Source organism: Capricornis sumatraensis, chromosome 3 (genome assembly GCF_032405125.1).
Source record: "Capricornis sumatraensis isolate serow.1 chromosome 3, serow.2, whole genome shotgun sequence".
NCBI lineage: Eukaryota > Metazoa > Chordata > Mammalia > Artiodactyla > Bovidae > Capricornis > Capricornis sumatraensis.
In genome coordinates, this window is record NC_091071.1 from 1,437,246 (window position 1) to 1,448,330 (window position 11,085).

General features: G+C 61.5%; 1 protein-coding gene across 1 annotated transcript; it reads right to left on the bottom strand.

The window, feature by feature from the left end:
- Positions 1 to 865: 865 nt before the first annotated feature.
- GRIFIN (galectin-related inter-fiber protein) lies at positions 866 to 1,906 on the bottom strand. The gene is made up of 4 exons (XM_068967462.1): positions 1,895 to 1,906; positions 1,601 to 1,680; positions 1,347 to 1,506; positions 866 to 1,036 (listed from the first exon to the last, which is right to left on the bottom strand). The coding sequence occupies exons 1-4, from the start codon at positions 1,904 to 1,906 to the stop codon at positions 866 to 868; spliced, it is 423 nt and encodes a 140-aa protein (XP_068823563.1).
- Positions 1,907 to 11,085: the final 9,179 nt, after the last annotated feature.

Genomic DNA, 11,085 nt, shown 5'->3' on the forward strand with positions numbered 1-11,085 from the left:
TGCACTCTCCCCAGACGTGGCCCCCTGGGCTCCCCCGTTCCCCCCACACACCCAGAGGGCACTTCTGTCCAGGTGGGACCCCTTCCCTCCACCCTTCGAGAAGCAGGGTGAGGAGACAGTTTTGGGACTTCCCAAGGGGGCAGAGCTGGAGGGTGTGAGTTCCGGTGTCCTGGCTGAGGACCAGCTGGGACCTTCCTGCCAGGAGCCCTTCCCTCTCCTAATCTCATCACCGCTTCCACGCCCGCCCCCTAGAGGAGGACTCCCCGCTGAAGGCAGGAGGAGAAGGGGGTGACAGAGGATGAGATGGTTGGATGGCATCATCGACTCAGTGGAAAGGAGTTTGAGCAAACTCTGGGAGACAGTGAAGGACAGGGAGGCCTGGCGTGCTGCGACCCACGGGGTCGCAAAGAGTCGGACACGACTGAGCGGCTGAACAGTAACGACAACCCCAAGCCTGTGTCCGTCGCAGCCCCCCAGACCCCTGTGTCCTGGGGATGAGTTAAGTGTCAGCCCATCCCCAAGACACAGGTCTCAGGGACTTCTGGCCCCCGCCCTGCACCGGCCCACCCCCGTCTCACAGTAGCCAAGCTTCTGCAGCCTGCTTAAACTTTATTGGAGGTGGAGCTGAAATAGGGGTCCCAGAACCACAGAGCCCTCTCCCTCCAGCTTCTCCAGGGTGGGCTTCACTGGATGCGAGAGGGTCAACGGCCAAGGCTCGATCCCGGGACTTCGAACACAGCTCAGTAGCCCCCGGCCCTGCAAGCATCGGGCCCCGCCTCAGCTCCAGCCCCGCCCCCCGCCCCCCTGCACGGGCCCACAGACCCCTCCCAGGCGGATGGGATACAGATGCTCTGTGGGCAGAACGTTACCCCCAGCTCAGGCCTTTCCTGGCCAGCTCCACCTGGGCCAGGCGGTGGTCACTCAGCACCTGCACCCTCGTGATGGCGGCCAGCGGCCTGTGGCGGTGGGCGAACTGCAGGACCTTGTGTTCCTGGGCATGGACGTGGAAGTGTTCTGCGTCCGAGCTGACCTCCATCTGGGGGCGGGCAGGCCCGGGGTCCCCTCAGCACACAGGCCTGCCCCCCAGGGATTCAGAGCCCCAGCTGGGGGCCCCTTCCCCTCGCCTCAGAGCCATGGCTGGCAGCCAGGGGCCGCAGCCCCCAGACCCAGCAGGGAGACCGCTGAACTGGCTCTCCCCTGTAAGCATCTGCAATGAGCCCCCCACTCAGCCGGAGCCCCAGCGGGGACAGCAGGGGCAGGACAGACCTCCCTGCCCCACCCCACGGGCCTCCCCCTCCTGCCGCGCGAGTCCCCGCACATCCCAGGGGCTCGTCCCAGCGCCTCACCTCAAAGGGCTCCCCGAGCACCAGTGGGAAGACGCTGGACGCCTCCTCCTGGCCCCAGCGGCCGCCCTGGAAAGCGTTGGCCACCATGGTGGCGCTGGAGAACCGGGGCTTGATGTGGAAGACGATGTCGCCCGTCTCGGACAGGAAGTTGATCTCAAACCTGGGGGGCACCATGAGGTTGGCGAGGGCGGCTGGGCAGTCACCCCACAGAGGCCAAGGAGGGGACCCAGGGAGGGGAGGGCGTGGTCCCTTACTGGTCCTCTCCAGAGTCAGAGTGTCCCTGCACCAGTAGGTTCCAGCCCGGGGCCAGGCCCCCCGCGTGGAAGGCTTCAAACTGCAGACAAAAGGGGTGGCAGAGGCCCTGGGTCCCAGGCCCCCTCTCCTTGGGGTGTCCCCTACCCAGGAGGCCCCACAGCCTGTGGCCCATGCCCAGGCAGCGGCCCCCTGAGCAACGTGCCCACTCGGCCAGGGGGTCTTGGCCTGGGGAGGGGGAGCAAGGCTGGCGGGCCCCCACCGGGCCCTCCTCCCCAAATCCAGGTCTCACCCACCTGCAGGGCCATGTCTCCGGCTTCCGTGGGGAGCAGCGCAGCCTGGGGATATAGCGGCTGGGCTGGGCGGGGGCACGGGGCCCCGCCCCAGGGATGAGGTCACCGGCCTTCCCTGCGCCCTCAGCCTCTCGCCCTCCCCCGCCAGCAGGCCCTCTAGTCCAGCTCCAGGACAGGGTGGCCCCCTCCCCCCCTTCCTCGGGGGCCTGCGTGGCTCTCAGGCTTCACTCCGCTTCCCAGGACCCCCAGGAAAGCACTTCTCCATTCTTGGAGGCAAGGCGTGGCCCAGGCAGCCCCCCAGTCAGCCTCAGCCTCCAGGGTCTCCGGGACCCAGACTCCCCCATCTGGTCAAGAGAGGAGGCCTACCCACCCTGCCCTGGACTTTGGGGCTGTCTGGCCGCCTGGTGACTCAAGCCCCCCAGTCCAGCCCGGCCTCCCCTGGCTGCCCCGCTCCAGGGGCTCAGCCACCCTGCGGGCGGAGCGGGGATTAGGCTGGCCGCTGTGCTCAGCGAATTCCAGGGCGATGGCGGTGGACGGGGTGGGGGCTTTTCCCACACCCCCGTGCCCCTCCTGGCCTGCTCCTGAGCCCTCTCAGCTGACCGTGGAGCAGGCCAGGCTGGGGTCCTTGGAGAGCATGTGGGGGAGACAAGCAGAATCTCCCCAGGCTTTCCGGGTGGCCAAGGGGGCGTCTTGGCCGGACTGTCCAGGGAGCCAAGCCAGAGAGAAGACAGGCTGGACACAGAGCCCCAGGGCTGCTGTGGGGGGTGGGGGCATGCAGTGCGTGGGCAGTGCGTGTGCGAGCAAGTGTGCAGATGTGTGGTGGGTGTGGGACCAGGTGGCTGACGTGCACGCTGGATGTGGGGGTGTGGTGTGCCCACGGTCGTGGGGGTGTGGTGTGTGAGGCTGAGTGTGTGGCTCCTGGCGCCGCTGCTCGTCCCTGCCCAGCCTCGCAGAGGCCGGGGTTTATCTGGTCCCCCAGGGCCCCAGGGGGGCAGGATTGCCAGCCCCCGCCCCGCTCGGTCAGGTCGGTCTTCCCTCCACCCCCTGCTGGGTCCCGCCTGGCCTCCCCCTGCGCCTGTCATTTTGATACGGGGGCATGGTGGGTATGCACCAGCTTCACCCTCCCCTGCAGGCGGGGGGCTGGTCAGAGCCAGCGGGGCCTGCAGGGGGCAGCCCTGGGCAGCGGAGGTGAGGCCGCCCGCTGTGGCCTCCCGGCTCAGACTCGGGCCTGCCCACTCCCACATCCAGGGCCCCACCCAGCTGGGCCATCCTGGGGCCTGCCTCCCCGAGGATCTGAGAGAGGATGAACCCCCTTCCTGCCGCCGTACCTCCCGGTCCTGCCTCTGGTCCCGCCACGAGGCGGGCGCTCAGGGCCTGGGCTCTGGGGACAGCACGGGCCGGGGTGGGCAGAGCATGCACTCAGGGGTCCTGAGTGGGCTTCCAGCATGCCGGGGGGCCCGGAGCTGGTGGCCTCTGGGCACAGTCCTCCCAGCTGCACACCGCCGTCTGTGCCCCCCGCCTCTCCCCCAGGCAGGGAGGGTAGACCGGGGTGGACACTGCGCCCTGGGCTGTTGCCTCCTGGCCTTGAGGTCAGCAGATGGCCTGGCAGCGGGCCCTCGGGACTCACTGGCCTAGAGCCCTGGCTGGGTGAGGAGCCTGAGGACCCCTGATTCAGCAGGCCTGTCCCACTCTGAGCCTCAGCCGCCCCGTATATAGAGGGCTATGCTGCCTGCTGCCCACTGAACCTGGAGCGGGCAGGGTGGAGAGCCTGCCTGTTCACTGCAGCCTGGAGACCTCATAAAGCCCAACTGGGCCCAGGCAGGCTCTGGGCCTCCGCCCACCCCGTGACACCTGTGCCTGGCATGGGCCCACACCTGGACGGGCCTGTGGTCTCACCCCCGCCCCCCGCTGTGGCTTTGGAACCTCTCCACGTAGGGTGGGAGCCAGGAGCGCCGAGCAGCCAGGGGCCATGAAGGCCCCTCGGGGCTGGTGCAGCCCTGCAGGCCACCCCAACATCGTGGAGTCCAGCTCGGACCCCAGCTGTCCTCGGGTACCCGAGGCGGGGGCGCCGGGGGCGGTGCCCCCACCTGGAGTCGCTGGCCAGCCAGGGCTGGGTGCCGTGGCCCTGGGGCCCGGGAGCAAATAGACCTGCCCAGCCCAGTGCTGCCAGACGCTGCCCCTCCCCCTCCCGGATGTGCGGTTTTGCCCCAGGCTGTTGGTTTCCAGAACAGGCAGCAGGATCTCCACCCAGCTCCACAGAGGATATCCACCCAGACAGCAGCCTGGGCTCAGAGGCCCATCTCAACCCTGGGCCCGCCATCGCCAGGTGGCGCCAGGCACGGGCCTGGTGCAGAGGTGCCCAGACGAGAGACCCTGCCCCATGGCACAGCGGCAACCGCCATCTACTTGCAGCTCTGATGGCCCAGCGGGTAAGGAATCCGCCTGCAGAGCAAGAGGCGTAAGAGACGCAGGTTCAGTCCCTGGGTCTGGAAGATCCCCTGGAGGAGGGAACGGCAACCCACTCCAGTATTCTTCCCTGGAGAATCCCATGGACAGAGGAGCCTTGGCAGGCTACAGCCCACAGGGTCACAAACAGTCGGAGACGACTGAAGACACACACCTGAGCACACACACCTTGGAGCTCAGTCTCTCTACAAGCAGCTCCACTGCCCTGGATAGATGGGCAGGCTCCAGCCATGCCACTGGGGACAGCTGGAGGCCAGGCTCGGAAGGGAGGCACGAGAGCGATCCAGGGCGCTCCGCTCGTCTTGGCACGGTCGCGGTCCCGCCTCGGCTGAGCCCCGCTGTGTGCTCAGTGCTTGTCAATCATTCGTCCCTCGGCCGGGTGGGGTACGTCCCGCGTCACAACCAGACGCCCGCTCAGTCGCTCAGCAAACGTCAGCTGACCCCTACTCTGTGCTGGGCCCTGAGCCATGGTTCACAAGACAGACAGACAGACAGACACACAGCCTTTGCCCTCAGGGAACTTCCGGTGTCTGAGGCAGGGGGCAAACACTAAAGGACAGGTCCAGCTTCACATCACTGAATTATGATGATATGAGCTCTGAACAGAAAATATGGTGAGTGATCAGGGTGTCTCGGGGTAGCCTGGACTGATATGAGTTGGTCTGGGCAGACTTCTCGGAGGAGGTGACATTGGAGCTCAGCTTAGAACAGAAGGCACTTGGGGAAGGGTGTTGCTGGAAAAGGGAACAGTGTGTGCAAAGGCCCTGGGGAGGGAAAGGCCAACATGGGAAGAGCCCGCCCCACCCCACCTCTGCTGCCTGGCTGAGATCCAGCCCTCCCTGGCCTTCCCTGCTAGGCACCACCGTCGCCTCCCTCATTTGGGCTGGCATTGTTCCTGGCCAAGCTGCCCACCCAGTGCCAGGCCACTGTCTGTGCCTCCTGCTTTCCGCCCCCGAGTCTCTTATCACCCAGAGAATCAACTCATGTGGGGGCACGCGGCGGGTGAGCAGGTTTTACCCCAGCCAGTGCCAAGCAGGGGCTGCCAGATCTGATGCAGCCTCCTCCCTGGCAGGGGCGGGCCGGTGGCCCAGAAGACACTTGGCGCCAGCCTGGCCTCCCTCTTGTGGGGACCCCGCAGGTCTCACCTCTTGGGGCCACCCTCCTGCCCCACCCACACCTCTCAGTCCATGCATGCGAATGTGCCAAGTCACTTCAGTTGTGTCCGACTCTTTGAGACCCCGTGGACTGTAGCGTGCCAGGCTCCTTGTCCATGGGATTCTCCAGGGAAGAATGCCGGAGTGGGCTGCCTTGCCCTCCTCCAGGGGGTCTTCCTGACCCAGCTATTGAGCCCACACCTCCTGTGGCTTCTGCTCTGCACGCTGGTCCTTTACGGCTGAGCCACCAGGGAAGCCCCACCTTTCCCTCCAGTCCGTCCCTGCAAGCGGAAGCCGGCCCACCTGCCCTTGACCACAGACAGTCCTTGCCCCTCCCTGGGAGTCGGTTCCTCCACCTGAGGTTGCTGAGGGGGACCATGAGCATTGCCCGTGAGCTCAGCTGGGCACGGACGCTAAGCTGGCCTTGATCCAAGGAAGGGACATGGAGGTAGGGCTCTGCATTTGAGCTACGGAGACCCAACGCTGGTGAGGTTAAGGCTGAGGTTTCCCCCCTCCTGTCAGCAAATGGGGGCCCCTGCCCAGACAGGCTTCCCGGAGGGAGTGCAGGCCCACCCCAGTCAGGCCTCAGCCCCCAGGAGGGGGCGCCCGGCCCCCACTCAATTTCACCACCTATTTATGGAGGCAGCAGCCAGGGCTCGGGGAGCCCTCACTGGCCCAGGTTTCTGGGGGAGCTGCTGTTCTCAGTCACAACGCTGCAGAGTGGGGCAGGATTTGGGAGGCAGGACAGCCACCCCCGGCCCAGCTTCCCTCTGTCATTTCCCAGCTCCCACAGCTGCGCTCCTCAGCTGTGTGGGTTACAAGGGCCCCCCTCCTTTGCAGTCCTCCAAGTGAGTTCACGTCTGTTCACAGCCCTGCTAGGCGAGGGCTTCCCTTCCCATTTCACAGATGGAGAGACTGAGGCTGCTGTGGCCTACGTGCACGTGTCCCTGGTGAGGCACGCTAGGAACAACTCTGCCCTGTCGAAGGATGTGCTCGGGAGACCCCCAAAGCCCTTGGCGGAGCTGCTTTGGGGGCCTGGGGCTGAGGGAGGAGGCTCCCTTGGGCAGGGTGGGACGTGGCTGGGACTCCAGGGCCTCTTGGACCTTGACCAGTACTAGCCAGGAGTTATCCCGCGATGGCACCATCTTGCAGGAAGCTCAACCAGCCCAGACGGGCCTGCCAGAAAGGCTGGCTGGGTGTGGCGGCCACTGGCCAGGCACAAAGGCCAAGGTGAGGTTTCTGCAACAGGACAGAGGCTGGGAGCCAGCTGGGCTGGGCAGGGCAGGACAGACCGGCGGACATCTGGCCTGGAGAGGGGACTGTAACGACTCCTCCAGATGAGCTCTGGGCTCCGGGAGCCGCCAGGGAAGCAGGCTGTACCAGGTTTATAAACAGACCCAGCAGCAGCCCCATTTGAAGGCGGAAGAGCTGGGAATCCAATTAGATGAGGAAGTGGCTTGGGGATCCTAGAGCTGCCTAAGATGGGGCTGGGGGCGCCTCGAGGACCCAGAGTCCCCGCCCCCGGCACCAGGGCAGAGGTGGCAGCAGCTCAAGGGGACGCAGGACACGGGGTGTGTGTTCAAGCCCCCGCTCTCTGGAGAGTGACCCTCCGTGAGCTCCTCTGTGGCCCGGGGGCCAGGGCCCTCCCGGGTGAGATGAGTCAGGCCCGTGCAGCCCCCCGTCACTCACTCCCAAACACTCACAGAGCGCCCATTGCATGGCATTGAGGAGAGCACGGCAAATGATGGATAGCTCAGCACACACCTGGAGCCTTCTGGATAGTGATTTGTGCGAGGAGAAAAGTAAGACAGGACAGTAGCATTAAAAAAAAAGATGTGCAGTCCAGTTCCGTAGCCTCTGACTGCACTTAGCCTTTGAACACCGGAAATGTGTGAATTCAGATGTGAGTATTTAAAAAAAAGCACTGTATTTACAAGACTTAGTGCGGAGAAATGGTGTAAAATATCTCATTAATGATTTTAGATCGCTATTCCAAATCCTAAAAGATGATGCTGTTAAAGTGTTGCACTCAATATGCCAGCAAATCTGGAAAACTCAGCAATGGCCACAGAACTGGAAAAGGTCAGTTTTCATTCTAATACCAAAGAATTCTCAAACTACTGCACAATTGCACTCATTTCACATGCTAACCAAGTAATGCTCAAAATTCTCCAAGCCAGGCTTCAACAGTACGTGAATTGTGAACTTCCACATGTTCAAGCTGAATTTAGAAAAGGCAGAGGAACTAGAGATCAAATTGCCAACATCTGTTGGATCATAGAAAAAGCAGGAGAGTTCCAGAAAAACATCTGCTTTATTGAGTACGCCAAAGCCTTTGACTGTGGATCACAACAAACTGTGGAAAATTCTTCAAGAGATGGGAATACCAGACTACCTGACCTGCCTCCTGAGAAATCTGTATGCAGGTCAAGAAGCAACAGTTAGAACTGGACATGGAGCAACAGACCGGTTCCAAATCAGGAAAGGAGTACGTCAAGACTGTATATTGTCACCCTGCTTATTTAACTTCTATGCAGAGTACATCATGCAAAATGCCAGGCTGGATGAAGCACAAGCTGGAATCAAGGTTGCCGGAAGAAATAGCAATAACCTCAGATTTGCAGATGACACCACCTTTATGGCAGACATCGAAGAAGAACTAAAGAGCCTCTTGATGGAGGTGAAAAAAGAGAGTGTAAAAGTTGGCTTAGAACTCAACATTCAGAAAACGAAGATCATGGCATCCAGTCCCATCACTTCATGGCAAATAGATGGGGAAACAATGGAAACAGTGTCAGACTTTATTTTGGGGGGCTCCAAAATCACTGCAGATGGTGATTGCAGCCATGAAATTAAAAGATGCTTACTCCTTGGAAGAAAAGTTATGACCAACCTAGATGGCATATTAAAAAGCAGAGACATTACTTTGCCAACAAAGGTCCGTCTAGTCAAGGCTATGGTTTTTCCAGGGGTCATGTATGGATGTGAGAGTTGGACTGTGAAGAAAGCTGAGTGCCGAAGAATGGATGCTTTTGAACTGTGGTGTTGGAGAAGACTCTTGAGAGTCCCTTGGACTGCAAGGAGATCCAGCCAGTTCATCCTAAAGGAGATCAGTCCTAAATATTCATTGGAAGGACTGATGCTGAAGCTGAAGCTCCAGTCCTTTGGCCATCTGATTTGAAGAATTGACTCATTTGAAAAGACCCTGATGCAGGGAAGTATCGAAGGCGGGAGGAGAAGGGGATGACAGAGGATGAGATGGTTGGATGGCATCACTGACTCGATGGACATGAGTTTGAGTAAACCCTGGGAGTTGGTGATGGACAGGGAAGCCTGGCATGCTGCAGTCCGTGGGGTCATAAAGAGTCAGACACGACTGAGTGACTGAACTGAACTGAACAAAATGATACTGTTTTGTATATATTGGGTTAAATAGGAATGCTTGCCCAATTGTGTCTGACCCTCTGTGACTCCATGGATTGCCATCTGCCAGGCTCCTCTGTCCGTGGAATTCTCCAGGCAAGAATACTGGAGTGGGTTAGCCATTTCGTCCTCCAGGGGATCCTCCCGACCCAGGAATCAAACACGAATGTCCTCTGTCTCCTGCACTGCAGATGGATTCTTTACCGATTGAGCCGCTGGGGAGGCCCTGGGTTAGATATAAGACAATATGAAGATGAATTCTGCCTGAATTTAAAAACCTTTTTTTTTTTAATGTGGTCACTGGAACATTTTAAATTGCCCCTGTGGCTGCGTTCTACGTCTGTGGATGGCACAGGCTGAGGTGGTAGGGTGGAATTCTTGTTCAGTTGCTCAGCTGTGTCTGACTCTTTGTGACCCCATGGACGCCAGGCTCCCCTGTCCTCCACTGTCTCCTGGAGTTTGCTCAGATTCATGTCCACTGAGTCAGTGATGCCATCTAACCATCTCAGCCTCTGCCGCCCCCTTCTCCTTCTGCCTTCCATCTTCCCCAGCATCAGGGTCTTTTTCAATGAGTCGGCTTTTCAGAGGTCAGGGCTGTTTCAGCTGGAGCAGGAAGGGAACTCTCAGGGGAAGTGACTGCTGCCTTGAGACCTCATGCTGAGAAAGGCCCCACTCAGGAGAGGCAGAGGGAATGACCCAGGCAGAGGGAACTGAGATGCAAAGCCCCTGGGCTCAGAGCAGCACGGGGGCTGGCGTGACTGGAGCCTGGGAGCACCGGGGGCTGGGGAGAGAGTGGGGCGACATTTAGAGGTGAGCCGAGGGAGCACCAGGCTGAGCTGCACCACGTGAGGAGCCTCCAGCGGCCCCTAAATGCCGGGGACCGAGCTGGTCTGGGGCTGCCCCCTCCCTAGTGCCCTCTCGGGGCAGCTCTGAGCCTGCACAGCCGGGAAGACCCAGCCAGTGCCCCTGCCTGGGACAGCGGAGGTCGGCGTCTCCACAGCACGCTCCCCGCAGCCCTGCCTGGGCCAGACGCCACGTCCTCGACCTGCTCGGGCTGACCCCCGCGAATGCGCTTGCCAAAACTGTTGGGAAAGGCCCAGGGGAGCCGCCAGCTCCCGAAATAACCTTACACCAGTTCCAGGACATCTGTGGGGGTGTGGAGTCCCAGGACCCCAAGTGGTGACATCGCAAGCCCAGTGCAGGGTGGGGGCTAGGGGGGAGAGAGAGGGGCCGGCAGGGAAGGTGAGGGCAAGGGAAACCCGGGGGCTGACAGAGACCCGCAGAGGGCAGAGGTGGGGGGTGGAGATGGGTATCCTAGACTGGGCAGCCCCGGCCCCTCTAGAGGGCCAGGCCGGGTGGGCCTCCGGAGCAGGAGGGGGCTGTGCCCCTGGGCTGAGGTCCGGCTGGGTGGGCAGCTGAATGGGAGGTGGAGTTGGATGGACGGTCAGTGCCGGGGGAGGGGGCGCCCTGTCTGACCTGGTTAGGCCCCCTAGGGCCTCAGAGGTTGTGAAGGACTCATCTCCTGGACACTCTGTGTTCCCAGGATGGAGACTGAGGCTCAGAGAGGCCGAGTTCCTGCTCTCAGGGGCACAGCAGGTGAGCACGCCTTCCCCTTCACGTCCTTCTCACACTTGGTCCCCACGGCCCCTGCTCGCGGGCTTCCCCTGCCCTGGGTCCCCTGGGGCTTGTCCCCTGAGCAGTGTGGCCAGCACTTGTGACCGCAGCCCCAGTAACAACAGGGAAGGGGAGACCCACAGTGGGCTGGCCCCTGTGAGTTGGGGGGAAACGGAGGCAGTGCCTGCTGCCTGGGGAGCCGGGCCCTCCCCACGCCAGGACCCAGCTGGGAACTCTGAGTGGTGGGAACTGCGGGGTGGTTTTTTTTTTTTTTTAATTAAAGGGTCTTTATTGCAAGACCCCTACTGCGGTCCACACAATCCATCCATCATCATTCAATAAATAATTATTAAACGCTCATCGCGTGCAGGGAGCTGGTGACCGCGACGACGAGGTGAACGATGTAAGCAGAGGTCTAAGACCACCTGGCCACGGTGGGCCCTGTGTGGGCACACGGGGAGGCGGGCACATGGACAGGGCTGGGGTCTGCTCGGTCAGGGTCAGGACCCTGCCGGCTCCGGCGTGTCCCCAGCCCAC

What these genes read in the sequence shown, in the direction of transcription:
- GRIFIN (XM_068967462.1), bottom strand. An exon ending in TCTGACTCTGGAGAGGACCA is followed by an intron (nt 1,507 to 1,600) that starts GTAAGGGACCAC and finishes GGTGCCCCCCAG; the next exon opens with GTTTGAGATCAACTTCCTGT. An exon ending in TGCTCGGGGAGCCCTTTGAG is followed by an intron (nt 1,037 to 1,346) that starts GTGAGGCGCTGG and finishes GCCCGCCCCCAG; the next exon opens with ATGGAGGTCAGCTCGGACGC.